We start from the raw sequence: 19,116 nt of genomic DNA on the forward strand, positions 1-19,116 counted from the left end.
AATTTTTCGAACCTCCCTCATCGATGAGGAGCAAGTGATTTCGAGTGAGCGACCAATCAGCAACAGACGCCTTTTGTTGAATGACGACCTTCACTAAACCCCCTTAAAAAGGGGAGTTAATATAACAATTAATTAATATGGGGAAAACAGTGCTGTCCCTTCATTTTAAAAAGGTAAAAGACGTCTTTAATAAAAGGATTTTACATTGTTTTAAACCATACATAAATAGGTACTTTATAAAATGTAAAACAAAAAGGTGAACAAACCTATGTCCCAGGGTTTCAAATTTAAACTACTAACTTTTGAAACAGGAATGCAAAATTTAAAGACGGTTTTTTTAGTATTTAAAAGTCCATCAATCAAATTAATTTTAAAGAAAAAAAACAGGACAAAAATCTTTTTTTTATTTTTATTCTTCATTTTTAACTTTTTTACATTTAAAATATTTCATAATTTACATTTTTTTTAAAAATAAATGGACATGGGAAGCCCAAAAAAAAAGGGGTTGATCAGGGGTTTATGAAAAAAACTAGCAAAAGAAAAAGCACTTTTCCCCCGCCCTTTAAAAAATATTGTTTCCCGCTGGGAGCGATCAATATACCATACAAAATACAAGTTTTTATAAAAATGTTAAAGTTAAAATAAACAAAAATCATGTTTTCCTTTTCACCTTAGGGGAATCTGTTTTAAAAGGAAAATTTTTTTTCTTCAGTAATACTTTGTCGTTAGATTCTTGGTTTTTTCTCCTTGTCTTTTGCTGTTTTGGAGCCCAAAAAGAGAATTGGTTTTTTCACGGATCTCATTGATGAATCCCTATTGTTGTGCTGTATTCTTCGCGTTTCCCGTGCGTCATTTTCTGTTGAAAAAATTTGAAAATTTGCCCTAGGAATTTGGAGCCCCCCTGTAAATGGCGGCTTTTAGAAGTTCCCCCTGCAACGAAAAACTTAAAAACTTTTATCAGTAATATATGACAATTCCCACACTGTAGAAATGTAGCCTATAGGAATTCTGTTGTCTCAAATTCAGCATCTTTTTCGCAAAAGTGTTTTTTAAATAACATTTTTATACACATGTGTGGCCCCGTACTCCCCAGAAATGAAACCCTGAGGTAAAAATAATGAAAAAACGATAAAATGTATCCGCACAAAATTTTGAACTCGGGGTTAATTTCCAGCTAAAGGGTGACATACTTTCCCCATATCGATCTAAGCGATCGGGCAAACACAGGTTTTCCCAAAACCGTAACACGTTAAAGAACATTTGTTTTTTGAAAAATCCCTTTTTTGGGGATATTGCCCTAATTTTGATACCTTTTCCCCCGATTGTTAACAACGTTACATCTTAAAAGCAAAAAAGGGGAAAAGTTTTTAAAACGTGCAAAGCGATAATTCTAAAACACGAAAAACACCAGAATTTTTCCAAAAAAACCAAAGACAAGTTTCAAACCCAACCTTTTACATAACCGGTGAAAGTTCTTAAAATTTTTATTAGTCATCAAGTAACCTCCTTAAATCTTTTCCATTACACCCTTTTTTTGCTCTGTTTTTTTAAAACCCAAATTAATGTTGAATTTTTGTTAATGTTATACAAGTTTTCAAAATTTTGGGGAGGGATATTGCGTTTGGGCAATAAACAGAAAAAAGTTTAATAAAACCATGTTTTAGATTTAAAAAAAATTTTAAACAGGAAAAGTAATAAATTTGTTGTTGCTCGTCAATTGTCCTGGTTTAAAAAAATACCCGTTATGTTTTGTGACGTTCGTGCTAAGTGAGTGAGATTGCGTTCTTAAAAATTTATATCTTGAATGGGGGAAAAAATTTTTTTTTCCAATCCTGAAAGAAACTGTCAGAATCTAAACTTTTGTACCCGAGTAACCAATTCTCCAAAAAAAGAAAATTTAATTTGATAAACTTTAAACTTATCATAAAAAATTTTACCTTATTAAATTTTCATTTTATGTAAAAAGCTAAACTTTTTGCACCCCGGGGGTAAAATAATTCAAAACTCTTTAAAAAAAAGAAGATCACGCTTCGTTCCCCGGGAAAGAGTTTTTAAAAAAGAATCAATTCATTTCAATTGACCTTATACAAATTGATAAAGTTGAAAAAAATTTGCAGAGAAAATTTATTGCAGTTTCCCGGGACAAATTATTTTAATTTTCGCGGACTTTCTGAAAATTTTTATCATTTCTTGACCTTGGTCCGTAGACCCATAAATGGTTATCCGTGGTGAGAAATAAAAACGGAAAAAGAATACACCGCTTTTTTCGCCCTTTCTCATATTTGTAAATTTGTCGATCTTGCATAAGGAAAATTGTTGGAAAGATCGTTGTGCAATAATAAAGTGTAAGGGTAAAATAAAAGAGTGTTTACGTCTAACTTGGAAAAAAAGTTCATTTTTTTCGCATTTTCGTGGAACTTTGGGGGTTGGGCGTGTCCTTTGGGGGCCCTGCTTTCCCCGGGGGTCGGTATTTGAAGGGTTTACCAAGTTCTTGGGAAACGTTTGCGTCAGACGTGACTTCGGGTTTTTGATCATTTCTGGTTGTCTTTAAAACAAGAAAAAACTGATCCCGGATCCTAATTCTTATGGGAATTTTCTGATGGCGTTACAAGAGAAAAACGTTTTGACCGGTTTTCTGGCGTAAAACCCTCAATTGGTGATTAACGAACTTTCTTTCTCTTTTGCTTTTTTTCTTTTAACAGTTTCCTTGCAACTAATACATATAAAATAAGCATCAAAAAGAAGACTTATGGAACAATTACTTCAACAGTGAGCGAATATATTAGTGGATATTTCGTATTCTCGAAATCTTCATCCTTTCACACACCGTGACATTTATTAAAACACCTTTATATACTTTTGGATGCGAATGTGTTCCCCATAATATTGCCACTGGAAAAAAGCCAGTATAACTGCAACGGCAAATATAGCTGCGCACACGTATACAGCGGTTCTGGGCTTGATTTGCCAACCCAAAGGCTTGCATATCTTCCTGTAACGATCGAATGCGATAGTGAGTAGACACATTGCTTCGGCAGATACCGTGAAAACATTAAAAAATGATTTTATCTTACACAGTTCACGCTGAGGATACACATACCAATATAACTGCGTCACAATCTCTCCTGGAATCGTGGTCAAACTACTTGTGAGGTCAATTATCGCTAAACACATCACGAAATACCGGAAGTTACACACGTGATAGTGGAATGAAAACACATAGAGTACCAGTAAATTTCCGAAAAATCCGAGAACTGCTTCAAAGCCAACAAACACAGTGACTGGTAATACTGCCTTTTGAAATTCTTCATTCAGCTGTTCTGCCAGCGACATATTTGTTTTTTCTGAGATAGTGCTTGCTTGTACATCATTAGCGTACGTTCCATTATCAAACATTGTAGAGTTTGAATTTTTGAAATTGACTTCATCCATTTCGAATTAACAATTGATATTAAATATAACAATTTATATTTACTGTTAAATATAACAATTTATAATTATGTTTTAAGTGTTTCAATGCATCTAGATGTAAAGAATGGACTATTTTTTTAAAAGAACAATTGACACTTTAAGTACTATATACATGTACTTTCACTTCTTCACATGTACATTCACACGAACAAAGAAGTAGAAACTGTGGAGCATCAAGGTTTAATTATGTCATGTTGACGTTTTTGTTATGCCTCGTTCAACTGGTAACATCGATTCATTATGAACAGTGGACGTACTCAAACATATCGCAGCTAACAAAACTTTACATATTATGTTACTTCTAATATATTTCGAGATATTTTATTCTGATCACTGTCTTTAAAGGTGCCAATTTGAATGCAAAAACGGTATTGCACGGCTGTGCATAAATGCACTTTATTTGAGTAACAAAACAGCGCTAATGTTACGGTTTACAAAAGGTTTTTTTTTGGTGTTTTTTTTTTGTTTTAAAAATTTTTTCAATAAATTTATTGAACTTTAGTAAATTTAATTCCATAATAAAATATATATAAAACTGCAAAAATTCTCTTCTTATTCTTATTTAAATAAAATTATATTTACTTCCCTAATTTTCGTCTTTAAACGAATGCATTATGTAATTTTTAATAGTATGACGAGTGAACGAGCCTTGATTGATTTTGTTTTTGTCGCCTCTATCTGTTTTAGATAAGGAAGTTTGTGTTAGTTTGTTTAAAGAACTACTTGACTGTAACCGTACCACTCGGCTCACTGATACGCGAGCATCAATAAAGTAGTCCTGCAGATTACCTGATAAACACTGATACCTTTCATTTCTAATCTTCTAATGCCCTATGCGAAATTTATTCTCATCAAAAATAATTTTATAAAAGTGAAAGTCTTTCTCATTGATCTGTAAATTATAGTTTTTTTATTAGTAAACATTAATTTCTTAATTAAAAAGTTGTAGTATGTTTGATTAAATGGGTTGGGAAAAATTTTTTTTGTTTTAAAAGATGCCCAAACTTTTAAAAAATTAATATTGTGGTGATTAAATACGCTTTGTGGTTGTTGGCGCAGCGACAAAACGCAAAACGCCAAAAGGCGCGTTGTCGGATTCGTCTTGCGTCCGTCTTAGCGAAAGCACGCCAACGGGCGTTGCCGTGCGGGGCGTTGTCGCGATGTCGCTTGGCTTGTAAGCCAATCCTTCGATTTGAACCGAGCGACAATGTGACATCGCGACAACACGCTGCACGACAACGCGCCGTTTGGCGTGCATCGTTAGCGACAGGACGACAAGACGAAAGTCCGACAAAGCACCGTTTGGCGCTTTGTCGTGTTGTCGCTAGCGCCAACTAGACGCACAAAAGCGTACCAAATCAGCCACCATAATTAACCATCGTTTATACAATGACCTGCTGGTTGAAAAAAAAAAGTTCCTTATCCAAACTCTACTAGATTTAATACACTTTGGGTTTGTATTCTTTTACACTGTGCTTTGTACATTGTAGTATCTCGGTTGCATCTTCTCGGCCATTTCCGTCAAACTTTGGATATGATCTCTGCATATATTTTGATATTTTAATAGTTTTCTGTTGTAAATGTGACACATGTTGATTTAATTAAAGTAATATTATGCCAAGCGTTAATACTGAGCGAACAGGTAAAAGTCAAAATAAGTTTACATTTTGCCAAAATTCCTTTCAATTTTATCATATACATTGTTCTTTGCATGAAAGATAAATAAGTAACATAGCTCAAGCAAATTTCTGTAAATATCCATCGAAATCAGTATATAATCAAAGCACTGAAAGTACTGTATGCGGCACGCCGGCATATCAAAATTGTTGGTTTAATGATAGCTGTTCAATGAAATTATAAATATTTAGGAAGTTTGTTTTTAGAACATCGTTCTTAAATTTAAGAACGATGTTCTAAAACAAACTTCCTAAATATTTATAATTACAATATATACGGTTGAATGGGCATAATATTACTTTAATTAGTTCAAAATGAGGTGAAGATCAACATGTATATATACATGTAATATGAAAGCGTCCTGTTTGTCTGGCATTACTAACTAGGGGTAAGGATGATATACATAATTAACAAAATGTTCCAAATTTTAAGTTTTATAAAGATAAAAAATATATATTATGAAAGATATATATTATGAAAGATAAAAAAATATATTATGCAAAGTTAAAAATGAAATGAACTGATGAACATGCATGAAATTTGACTGATGTCATCAAATAGAACACAGAATGACCTTAAAGAGTGGCTAACAAAACAAATACATAAAACAAGACAGTACAGAAATACATAGATAAATATATACAAATCCAAAGTCCTTATTGGACTTATACCACAAACTCTTGATGTTAACATTAACCTTAATCTCAAAGTATTATTTATTTCCATAAATGAATGACAAAGTTTAGAAATATAAGCAAAATTCAGTTATTTGATTTTGACGATTAAGGTCATTTACCAGTCAAGGTCGTATCTAAATTACTCAACATGTCCGTCTGGTCACAAGTGTTGTTTGGTCGAGGTCAGTTCAGTCTTTTTAAAAGACTTGTCCGGTTTTGTTTTGTCCAAGTATGGAGATTATTCATTAATTAATTATAATGTTACAGCCAGTTAGAAGATTTAATAGTAATAGACCTTCAATGTAATGGTCATAAAATAGTATTCGTGAAGGTCTGATTGTAAAGGTTTTGTGTCTAAATATACAGTTAATCCATTCATAAATAAAAAAAAGTAATAGCCAATTATAGGAGAAAAAAACGACAAAAAAAATCCAAGAGTATCTCATTAATTTGTCATTTACGGTCAATGTCATTTAAAGGTCAAGGTCACATTAAAATTATTGAATATATTATGTCATGTTATGTTATGTTATTATATAATATATTATGTTTGGTCGCAAGTCTTTTTTGTGCAAGTATAAATGAAATCCGTAAAGACATAACAAAGTTATGACAATAAAGCAAAAAGATCGAGATTGTAAGTTGTGCAACATACATTTGACACTTAAATTAACGTGTACATGTTAAAAATGTGTGATACATGATCCGATATTACATACATTCATACAGCAGATAACAAAATATTATTACTCATCATATAAAAATTAATGGTCGTATTTAATCCATGAGAACTTTAGCAATATTTTTTTCAAGCAATTATTCATAAAAATAACTGAATGATATATTTCGATTGTATCTATAAATAAAATAAAATGGAATGTGCTAATTTTAGACTTGTTTACTTTAAAGCAAATTAAACCCACTTGTGCTCAAAACTTATCTTTTTACTTACTGACCAGATAGTTAATTACATAGTCCTAAATTCAATATTATATGTCCGATGGTGTTAGACAGTGGTACCATTTAACTCTTTACCTCATATATAGGCGAAACAACACACTTTCGACCCCCCCCCCCCTCTCTTTTAGGCCTCAAATAGTGAAAAAAGTCCTGTTTGGGCCCCAAACACATGTTTCCGTTTGAGAAATGTTGTTAAAAAAGTGAGCACTTTTTCGGCGCCGCCCCCATCCAAAATGTACATCAGGGGGTTGCCAGAAAGGGGATGTGCCCCCTTCTGTTTGGGGGGGTTCAAGGGGCGGCAGTCCCCTTCATCGCCAAGAAAATTTTGGACTTGTGAGAGGCTAAAAATGACAAGCCTTTGACTCTATCTCAATCCATTGAGAAGTTGCAGCACTTTGAAATCAATTTTGATGGAAAAAATCAACGCAAAATAGTGATTTTTGACAATTTTGAGATTTTCCCTCGTTACCATGGTAACAGAAAACTTAAGACTGAGCATGTTGTTAAAAAGTCAATGGTCCAGTCAACATTTATGCCAAGTTTGATTAGTATTGAAGCAGTTTTTATAGTTTTATAGCAATTTGAACTTGTAACGGGTGACTTTTCAATGAAAACAGCCATTTTTCACGAAATGCTCATGAAGTAATTGGTTAAATACATGTATATAAGTCCCGTATTGGGAAAAGTTACTAGAAGCGAGTACGTAATTATTTTAGGTGAGTCAGTAACCAAATGTTGCTGAAATTGTACTTTTGAGGTGTTTCACTACTTGTTTGAAATGTGGGTCCAGAACGCCATAAATGATTGGATTGATCACGTGGTTGATAAAGTAAAGGCGGAAGAAAAAGAAATAGACAGCTTTGCCGCTGTCGCTGAGCGTGTCAAGTATAGATCTCGCTATAAACGAGAGTAGCGTTAGATATAATATTGTTGTTATTATAAAAACAACAGTTAAAATAAACATGATCAATGTTTTTCTGCGAACACGTGACAGCATGTGGTATGTATTATGCACAGCGTCTCTATTTTGTTGGGTAGAGTTGTCTTCCTTGTCGGCGATTTCTGTTCGTTTTATCAAAGTTAATATATTACTGTGTCTCATGCGATTGTCATGGTCATCATCAACTGGTGTCATTGAAACTTTACTTTCCCTGCACTTTGAATTCGCACCTTTCGTAACATTTTCGTGCTCTATATTACCTGACGTAGAAGCTTCTCTTGGAGGAGTGTCCGTTTCACTAACTTCCTGTGTTGAAGTTATCTCGATCGGATTGCTTGAATTTGGAGGCGAATAATGTCTTCCCGGCGCGTTTGCACGAAACCGTTTGTTTTTCAAAAGTGCTCTAACCACAAATACATACAATACAAACATTATAAATAAACATATTGATATGATAACCTCTATAGCTACAGAATATTGTAGAGGGTGGTTAGTTTCTAGCCATTTCTCATCTTTTTCACATACAGTTACTAATATTGTTTGGTTTTTATACATCATTTCCTTATCGTGCGTTCCCCAAAGGATGTACACAGGGATAGCTAATATGAATGCAATTATGTAAATCAATCCACAAATAATAATAGCATGCTTTGGTTTCATTTGATGACCAAGAGGTCGACAAACTTTCAGATATCTGTCCACGCCAATTGTAAGTAGGCACAGAGCTTCAGCCGACACGGTGAAGACATTAAAGAAGGACTTGATCTTACACAATTCCGGTACTGGATACACGTACCAATAAAGCTGTGTCACCATCTCTCCAGGCATCGTAGTCAAACTGCTTGTAAGATCGGTAATGGCTAAACACAAAACAAAGTAACGGAAGTTACAGACATGGTATCGGAACAGGAACACGTAGATCACAAATATATTTCCAAAGAAAGCTGCGATCACCTCTATCCCAACAAAAATAGTTACAGGAAGTACAGCTCGAGTCATTTCATCATTTAAATCCTCTGCAAGTTCCATATTGTAATCACTAGTATTCACCTGTTTGAAATACCCCATTGTTACTGTATAATTATGTAATATTATCCGTGGCTGATCATGTTATTTTATGTAATAATTTCATTAACGTTTTGACAAATAGTTCGAAAGATATGAAAAGTTACATTCAAAGCACTTTTGAAATGGATTATTGATATATTTGTTTGCTCAAATAAATGCATTTATTCATAAAATTTTCACTCTAGATAGATACCCGGTGTTTACTTCCTGTTTAAAACTAGATAACTATGTCTGAAATGTTTGATTTTTGATAAGTTTGTTATTGTTAAAAGTAATTCTATATCTTGAGGTTTCGTGTATGAATGTAGATAACTGATGCAAACTGTACAAATATAAATGTATTTTCAATATGAAGGAAGTTAAGATAGTTGACTTGCTTTTTTATGATTTTTATGTTTTCTCACAAGAGGGAAGTGCAACTGAATATTTATTTTCTCCACCAATATTAATAACGTATATCAATAAATAACCCATTAGCAAAAGTTTAAGTTTTCACGCATGAATCTCCAAAATCTTAATAGTACATATACGAGTGTTATTTTAGTTGGTGGCGGTACGGGCGAAAAGACTACATGTATGTATTAAAACTTGTAATCTCTTTTCATTAACTATGAATAATGCCGATTAAATAAATTTCGACTTTATGTTGCGTTTTAGTGGCTTTCCAATGAAGACATCAGTTGTACCTTCGTGTATAATGTCAGGCATATAAAAAAAGGTAAAGGTCTTGTTTATTATAGTGTCACCCCTACTGAAAGGGCCAGCCATTTTGACTTATGAGACACATTTTGGTTGCATACCATGTACCTCCCAATTCCTACCACTATGCCAGGCGCCAGGCGGATTGAAATCGGTAACCATTCATTTTAACTACCTCGCGGCTCACGAAGCGGCCATTTCGGAACGAGTCCCACGAGAAACATTCATCCTTCAATTAACGCTCCCCGTGGGGCTCGAACCTTCGACCTCCCGATCCGAAGGCGGACACCTTAACCACTAGGCCAACGGTACCGGTTACATATAAGTAAAAACGCCGACCTGTCGTAAGCTATTTTGGCTAGCTTCCTCACATTCCAATGACGGGATTCAAACTCCCATAGATAAGGGACAAAAGGGCCAATGTCAACGATCATAGAACATTCGGTCATGGGTGCCCCTTCATTTGAACATGTCAAACGTTAAACTGATTTGCTTTTTCTCCTGTATCTGAAACCTTCCTAGTATCATTTCCTTTTGGTTAAACAGCTCAGTCTAGACCAGAACTTCAGAGGCAGAACCCAGTTTTGTTGATCTATATTACACGTTTTTATTAACATTTTACACTTTGAAATAGATTATTTAACTGCTTGTTGAATTGAGTCACGGTTCACTGGAACGTTATTCTTCCGTGTTGAATATTAAAGAAGGTACACGCGTTAAGCATTATAATACATTAAATTAAAGGAGATATAAATTAATAATGTTTGTTTTCAATATGATCGTACCATGACTTATGAATCATGTATTACGTGTTTTGTATTTATGACTTTGTACAAATGTGTATATGTTAATAAATTATATCTATCTATATATAATTTAGAAAACGGTTTTAACATAAATAGGTCTTGAAAACTCTTGATGATTTCTACTTCAAACTTGTACTTATTTACATTATTATATTGAAACTGGTACTGAATGATAAAATACATTGTGCTCATTTGTTGACCATTTATTATTTTGCTATTGTAACTTAGTTATAATAAAAAATAACTTGCAATTTACTAATGAAATCAACAGTATTGAAATGTTACAGTGATTTTATTTATCTATGTAGAGGTAGTGTTTTTACATTCAAATTATAAGTAAAAGTTTTAAATGTTCAAAGTAGAAATAGAATAACAATCACTATAGAAGTTAACAGCGTGATACCAACCAACTCCTTTGACAGACTACCTGAGAGACCACACTACTTACGGTTTTTACCTCACGGCCTAGCATGGGTTCACTATTTCAGTCAGAAAACTAGAAAGAAAATATGGCTAACCAAACACGGTAGAAAAATCCGGAAACAAAGCGATCCCTCGGAAGCATTAATCACAACAAAATTACATGAAAATTGCAGACTCGGTTTGATTGAGTCTGTACATGAGGGATAATGAATAAGTGCAACATCCCTCACGCCCCCTAGCACCGGCTTGAGGGGTACTCAATTCTCAACACTTAATAGTGCTGGCATCAATGATCCCGAAGGACCAGAAAAATATAACAACACTGAAGTGAAGTACGGGCAACTTTTTACAGCTGCCACACAGCACTTGACACCTGCTGTTGTGAAGTATAAAAATCTGGAAACAAAGTGATCCCTCGGAAGCATTAATCACAACAAAATTACATGAAAATTGCAGACTCGGTTTGATTGAGTCTGTACATGAGGGATAATGAATAAGTGCAACATCCCTCACGCCCCCTAGCACCGGCTTGAGCGGTACTCAATTCTCAACACTTAATAGTGCTAACATCAATGATCCCTAAGGACCAGAAAAATATAACAACACTGAAGTGAAGTACGGGGCAACTTTTTACAGCACTTGACACCTGCTGTTGTGAAGTATAAAAATCCGGAAACAAAGCGATCCCTCGGAAGCATTAATCACAACAAAATTACATGAAAATTGCAGACTCAGTTTGATTGAGGATGTACATAGACTTGACATTTCAGGAGACTTATAGTTGCCGAAAGGACCATGAGCACGAAGAAGGTCTTTTATTGCATATACTTCTCATGTGATGGTAAAGCTGTACAAATTCCGGCGCCGAAAAGGCAAAATTGCTATAGGCCGATATACCTATATAGATGTTACACTAACAATTAAGCTCAAGAAACGCCCTTTCTGAAGTAGTTTTTTTGAAATTGGAGAAGGTTACTGCCTTCCTACACCCAAAATACTCTCTAGATCTAGCCCGATGCGACTTTTTCCTTTCCCTAAAACTTAAAAGTACTTATCTAATCGCCGATACAAGTCCCGAAGAAGCTTTGGCTTAGTCATCAGTCAGTGCTTCAGAGGTTTTCCTAAATCATAGTATCGTGGTGTATTTCATGACTGGGTTCAGGGAAGAATATTTTTAAGGAGAAGAAAAAACTTGTACTAAAGCCCTAAGAAGGACCAATGACAAAGCATCAGTGGATATACAAAAAAGCAGAAACATGGCAATATGTGACAAAAAGTCGAGATGACCTGTGCATTCACGCGAAATAATTCTTTAGTTAAAATGACGTAATGTTCATTTAACTTTTTTGTGTCGAATTCTTTTGAGATGTCGCACAATACATATTACATATCAAACAACCTTCATATTTTATTATATTATATTTTTTAATGTGGTCTATCTTAATTTATTCATTTGTTTTTGTTTTTGATATTTCGACACATGATGATGCTCCTTGAAACGAAACGATATAAGACGTGTTATATCTTTTCAAAACACGTTTATGAATATTTTTATACAGTTTTGTTTGAATATAGATAATTTCTTCGGGGATTTAATTCAGGCTTCAAAAACATTTTTGTCATCAACATCTTTTTTCACATGTGATAACATTTATAACACTAGCTGATGTATTTCCAGAATTATCTCTTTAATTTATGCACTTTGAATTTGTTTGAAAATATTTCATCTTTGTTATTATACATTAAATTTAATGATATCTACTCTAGACTTAAGATAATAGTCCTTTGTCTTTATTCACATCATGCATGACCGACTACAATTAGGTCCATAACTCTAGCATCTTATTTCAATAGTTATTTCCTCTTTACTTTATTGACTTAAATATACTTTTTCTCTTATCAATTTTTGTTAGTGAAGGGGTTGTTTTCAGATTTCAAATCGCTGTCTTTTCAATAAGAACATAGAAATGTCTGTTTAACTGTTATTGGCCGCATGCATATTATGTGGTGCAAAAATATTGAAGAAAAAAATGAGTGGTGCTTTCTTGATACTGAAACAGAAATATACAGTTGAGTTCACACTAAAGGTCACACAAAGTGCACTTGGTGTGCATTTTGAAGTTCACTTCAAGTGCACTAAACCATAATGCATTGGACAGTGTTTAATTTCAACAAATATCTTTATGACTTAAAAAACATAGAAACATCAAGAAAAAGAAGTAATATTTCAGATTTTGGTACTGTAACTAGTGTTACATAATTTCTTTTGATATTATAATATTATTTGTGTAGGGTTTTCAATACGAGTGATAAACAAAATTTCTTTACCTATCCATCATAATAATTAAGATCAATAATTCTTTTAAATTATTAAAATAATGTGATTATATTCATCATAATAAGTATGCTTCAAATTTCATTCAGAAATCTTTATTTTTTAAGTAAATAGAATCATAAGTATGGGATATCTATTCGTTGAACTAACACGGTATTAGGTACGGTATTGACGGATTTTTTTTGTCGCGCACCGGGCAAGCTTGCATAGCAACCTAAATGTAAAATTGGATCAAAATTTATGTTAAAATGAGTAAAACAAGTAGAGTTACAAGAGAAGCAAGTGTTCTTGATGGGCATTCACCTGGTAGAATATTTTGTTGACTTTCATAAAGAATCAAATGATAATCATATTTTGTGTATTAATTCATTTTCGGATAGTTATATTTCGGACAAGATATTATAAATATTTTTATAATATATGTTTAAAAGTATGATTTTTTGCTAGACATTTAAATATGAGATAGATATAGATATGCCAATTATGTGTTCAGCAATTTAAAACGACTTTGACCAGCTATGCTGTCAGAAACATCATAATATCATGAATAACTCTTGATCCTGGCAAGAAGACATTACATGTACTGTAACTCTGTATTATCGGCGCAACTCTATTACCGGCATACTCTCTGTATTTTATCATGTGCCGTCATGCATACTGTGATGTTAAAAATCTTTGACCTCTTTCAATAAGAAATGTAATGATTAGTATAATTTGTTTTGCTTTTCTCAACATATCATTGTAGTCTCAACTATTAAATTCATTGATAAAATTCAATGCAGACATATAGAAAAAGTTAAATATGATGATAATACAGAGTTCCCTGCTACATTATGTCGATAATCTGATAATTCTGTGAAGAATTATAACAAAATTATGCCCCTTTTGACTTAAAGAACTTAGGTAAAGTTTTTTATGCTTTAAGGTTACTAAACTTGTTTTTTGTCACACCAGTTTTTTACTATTTTGTTTGAAGTTATACACTCATACTTGTAAGTCACAACCTGCATTCCTAAATCATGGCAAGAGGACATACATGTAATGTCATATATTTTGACAAAATGATTCCTCTGTCCTAAATTTGACAGTGGAATACAGGTCCTTATTCCACTGTCACTAAATAAAGTAGATCTTTAAAGGGGCGATACTAAACTGCTGACGAATTAGCTGACGATATAGAATGTATAGGAAACTGCTGACAGGTGAGTTAAACAAAGAAGGATTATCGAAAACTGCTGACCAGTTAGATAAAGAAGGGAAAACATGAAGGTGTCAAATTGCCGTTGGTGATATTATAGGCGAGGTCGAGAAATACTTAATAAGATGTTTTACAAAATGACAATATTACAAATGATTAATATTAATTATAAAAATTTCAATTGATAAATTTCTCAATTTCTTTTGATATAATATTTTATTTTAGTACCTTAATGAATTTTCTTCTATGTGTTACATATTGGTTAAAATTTTAAAAATGTAGTCAAAATATGATGTACGAAAAATCATAATTTGTTTCAAGTATGTATAAAGCTATGCATCATAGGTTGAAATATATACATGTACATATATGTAATGTATATTTTAACAACATATAATTATTATGTCGTATCACGGATTTATATATATAAATCCGTGGTCGTATTTAGTACAAATATGAAATAAAGTGATTTCTGTCTGTCTTATTTGTTGTTCGTATAATTGTACAAGTAATATTGAACAAAAATTAATAATGACCTAATTGTTAATGTAAATTGTTAATTAGCTTTTATTATTTTATAAACACCATTTTTCTACAGATATCCATTAAACTGATAATTTATCGAGACCGGTATGCCCCAAGGTCATATTAAAAGCAATTTCACACGTGACGTGTCATTCTTGATTTATCTGTGACAAAATACAATAAACAGTCCAAAATATGCTATTAAAATGCTGACCATATTGTAGAATCTGCTGTACAGTTAGATATATAGAGAAAAATACATTTTGCCATGAAATTGTTACTTATTTTATAAAATATGCAAAATTAATATATTTTATAAAATTATGTCGACATTTAATTTAGTAAAAACACCGCTGACCAATTAAATATTAATTAAAATTGATTTAAGCCGTAAAACTCTTCTTCTTCTATATGGTCAGCAAATTTAACGCCCTTTACATCCAGGCGAGAAAATGCTGACCAGTTAAACATATAGTAGAATCTGCTGACCAGTTAGATATATAGGGAAAATGCTGACCAGTTAGATATATAGAGAAAAATATATTTTGTTGTGAAATTGTTACTCGTTTTATAATGTAATCAAATTTAATATATTTTATAAAATCATGTCGACCTTTAATTAAGTAAAAACACTGCTGACCAATTAAATATTAATTCAAATTGATTTAAGCCGTAAAACTCTTCTTATTCTATATGGTCAGCAAATTTAACGCTCTTTACATTCAGGCGAGAAAATGCTGACCAGTTAAACATATAGTAGAATCTGCTGACCAGTTAGATATATAGGGAAACTGCTGACCAGTTAGATATATAGAGAAAAATATATTTTGCCGTGAAATTGTTACTCGTTTTATAATGTAATCAAATTTAATATATTTTATAAAATCATGTCGACATTTAATTAAGTAAAAACACTGCTGACCAATTTAATATTAATTCAAATTGATTTAAGCCGTAAAACTCTTCTTATTCTATATGGTCAGCAAATTTAACGCTCTTTACATTCAGGCGAGAAAATGCTGACCAGTTAAACATATAGTAGAATCTGCTGACCAGTTAGATATATAGGGAAACTGCTGACCAGTTAGATATATAGAGAAAAATATATTTTGCCGTGAAATTGTTACTCGTTTTATAATGTAATCAAATTTAATATATTTTATAAAATCATGTCGACATTTAATTAAGTAAAAACACTGCTGACCAATTAAATATTAGTTAAAACCGTAAAACTCTTCTTATTCTATATGGTCAGCAAATTTAACGCTCTTTACATTCAGGCGAGAAAATGCTGACCAGTTAAACATATAGTAGAATCTGCTGACCAGTTAGATATATAGGGAAAATGCTGACCAGTTAGATATATAGAGAAAAATATATTTTGCCGTGAAATTGTTACTCGTTTTATAATGTAATCAAATTTAATATATTTTATAAAATCATGTCGACATTTAATTAAGTAAAAACACTGCTGACCAATTAAATATTAATTCAAATTGATTTAAGCCGTAAAACTCTTCTTATTCTATATGGTCAGCAAATTTAACGCTCTTTACATTCAGGCGAGAAAATGCTGACCAGTTAAACATATAGTAGAATCTGCTGACCAGTTAGATATATAGGGAAAATGCTGACCAGTTAGATATATAGAGAAAAATATTTTTGCCGTGAAATTGTTGCTAATTTTATAATGCAATCACTTACAAGAGATTTTGATAAAAAAAAACATATATAAAACATTACTTGAAATTTTTGCATATCTTTAGAGGTATAAACGCTGTTTAATATATCTTTTTAAAATGTATGATATTATGGTACTTTACATGAATATATTAATTTAGTTTTATCATTGATAAACATAGTCATATAAATGCAAAAATTAAAAATATAAATAAAAGAATAAAAGTAATTTCCCATCTTTTTATTACCCCCTACGGCGTGTTTATATAACTTCACACCTTCAATGTTTCCCTTCTTTGTATAACTGGTCAGCAGTTTCCGATATTCCTTCTTTATTTAACTGGTCAGCAGTTTCCTATATATCTATATCGTCAGCTAATTCGTCAGCAGTTTAGTGCGACCCTCTTTAAAGTAAATGTACTTGTTTTAATTCCACTGTCAAGTACTTCAATAGTCAACTGTTCTGTCCTATCAACAGCTCTTGTTGTACTATTTTTCTTCTTTTCAGAATTTAAAGGTTTCAGTAAGACTTTGAAAAACATTTAAAATGTGAAAAAATAAAATCTTGTAATCAACATGCTTCATTTGACATGCTTTCTTGCCTGACGGTGTTGTGCTTGAAATTGTTGAAACTTTTTTAAGGCAAGAAATATTGTTTTGATATCAAATGGAGTAAAATATTTCTTTAATTATTCAGCATTTTTTTTCTCTATTTTGGGAATGGTGCCGGTACCAGACTGATTGGGACAAAATGCGTTAGTTTAACTTAAATTGGGATTTTTTTTATGCATACATGTATTTTCAGCTACAAATAAGATTAGTCATCATGAATAAAGATAGCTAACAGCTTCCACTGTCCAGGTAGAACTATTGAGTGGTAATTTATATGAATATGTTGGATTTAAATGATTTCAGAGAAATCAGTTGGCCTTGTGGGAATTTGAACAGCCATTTTGGGAATTTAAACATTGAGAATTGGGAATTTTAATGTCTATTTTCTATAGGGAACAGTACCGTTTTAGGGTAGTAGTTATATAAAGAAAAAAAAACACTGTTATTTATTGTTGTTGTTTTTTTAGTGAATCGCTATGAATTACTATGTGTTGAGCATATGGCTAGGGGTAAAACCGGCCCAGATGAAGAAAAAATGTTGGTGGCTTTTGAAGCATTTGATGCCCTGATTCCAAATCTTGGAGTATATACAAGAATTTTCAAGAAACTACGCGATGATCTGTATGGTAAATATGAAATAGTAATAATTGGTGAATCTTTAAACTTTATTTGAGTAAATGAATGAATGAATAAAAACTTTGAAATAGAAATTTATTATGTGTAATAGAGTTCTTCAAACTATTTTATATTATCTTTATACATAAAAATCCTTCTTTAATATATACTTACTTTCCTCATTGTACTCAAATGACAACTAAACAGCAGAAATATTGTAAGAAAAGAAAGACTCATATAACATTTTGGGATTTTATTTTGTTGACCCACAACAAGTCCATGGTTTTTGTCTTGACGTCTTTGTTTCCTCTCAACCAGTTCAGCTAGTGTGTTGCCATTTGGATCTTATGGTTTGACTTTTAATTTGAAACAAAATAAAAGCAACTACTGTATGTTTATAAGACTTTTGTATTTGATATCACTAGCTTGTTAAAGGGATATTTTTTTATTGTTACCAGATGCTGTATATAGTGATGACTTAACAACCACTCAAGGCGGCTGTGTCACCAAGATACCTTATTTCATTCACATCACACGAAGACAAAACCAACAGTCAGAAAAAATGGATGAAATGGAGGATCAGCTAGAAACAGTTAAAAAAAGGTACAACATAAAATAATGTTATAATTTCAAGCATAAATTTAGGTAATGTCATTCCACTCTCTTTATGAATAATAGAATAAGTTGGCCCCTTGTGGCTGAGGGGTTGCCTTTACTGGTGAGGCATCAGAATTGCAGCCACCTTTTGACACTGCGTTTTCATAAGCGACGACTAAATGTACTGGAGTCTTTGCATCTTATAGCTCCAGTTGGTGAGGTGGTTTTGACCCTTGGTGTTGCTTTAAGTTTGTAACACCCAAAAAAATCTTTTCCATTTTGGCGCCATATGACCTACCCGGTTACTTGTTTTGGTGTGTTCTAGAAAGTAACACATTGACCATTATACTTGAGCCATCATTTGTTTCTTTTACCTTTTGGCAATTAGTCAACTTATAGTGAATGATTCAGTATTTTGCATGGAGGAAAAAATACCACATATTTTCCTACCCTTATCACAAATTATTTCGCAATCAAAACTATTTTCAAAGGTGATAAGCATCTCACATGTTCTAAATCCATTATCACAGCATTATAAATCACATGTTTGCCCTTTCTACAGAAGGAAAAACTATTCGATACTTTTTAAGGCATAATGTTTCTTTAAAAGAGCAAAGAATTTTGGTTGAAAGATATAAACAGTTAATATGATAAAGACTGAAGTTTTATCAAGTAGATGGCTTTTCACATTGCTTAGTACTGGTTGGTTCCAGAAATATATTCAAGAGTGTTTAATTAAGCTTATAGTGTCCAACTCAACCAAAATAAAACAAATTTGTATAAACTAATATTTTATAGGCATGACTGAGTCTTTTTAGCTCACCTGAGCACAA

General features: G+C 32.3%; 2 protein-coding genes across 4 annotated transcripts in view; one reads left to right on the forward strand and one right to left on the reverse strand.

Moving 5' to 3' along the window:
• Positions 1-7,502: 7,502 nt before the first annotated feature.
• LOC132743150 (5-hydroxytryptamine receptor 2C-like) lies at positions 7,503-9,111 on the reverse strand. Its single transcript, XM_060731676.1, has one exon. It carries the CDS (start codon positions 8,791-8,793, stop codon positions 7,507-7,509), a length of 1,287 nt encoding a protein of 428 aa, XP_060587659.1. The 5' UTR covers positions 8,794-9,111; the 3' UTR covers positions 7,503-7,506.
• Positions 9,112-9,259: 148 nt separating this feature from the next.
• The window catches only part of LOC132743149 (uncharacterized), a 33,146-nt gene continuing 23,289 nt past the window's right edge, over positions 9,260-19,116 (forward strand). The window contains exons 1-3 of one of the 3 annotated variants that reach the window (XM_060731673.1): positions 9,260-9,367; positions 17,539-17,697; positions 18,145-18,289. In XM_060731673.1, coding sequence (XP_060587656.1) covers positions 9,292-9,367; positions 17,539-17,697; positions 18,145-18,289 — 380 coding nt within the window. In that variant the 5' untranslated portion in view covers positions 9,260-9,291. Of the gene's footprint in view, positions 9,368-13,233; positions 13,363-17,538; positions 17,698-18,144; positions 18,290-19,116 lie in introns of those variants that run through there. The other 2 variants (XM_060731675.1, XM_060731674.1) reach the window with 2 other exon arrangements.

The sequence above is a fragment of the Ruditapes philippinarum genome, unplaced genomic scaffold (genome assembly GCF_026571515.1).
Source record: "Ruditapes philippinarum isolate M1 unplaced genomic scaffold, ASM2657151v2 ctg4933_1_1_1_1, whole genome shotgun sequence".
In the NCBI taxonomy this organism is placed as follows: Eukaryota; Metazoa; Mollusca; class Bivalvia; order Venerida; family Veneridae; genus Ruditapes; species Ruditapes philippinarum.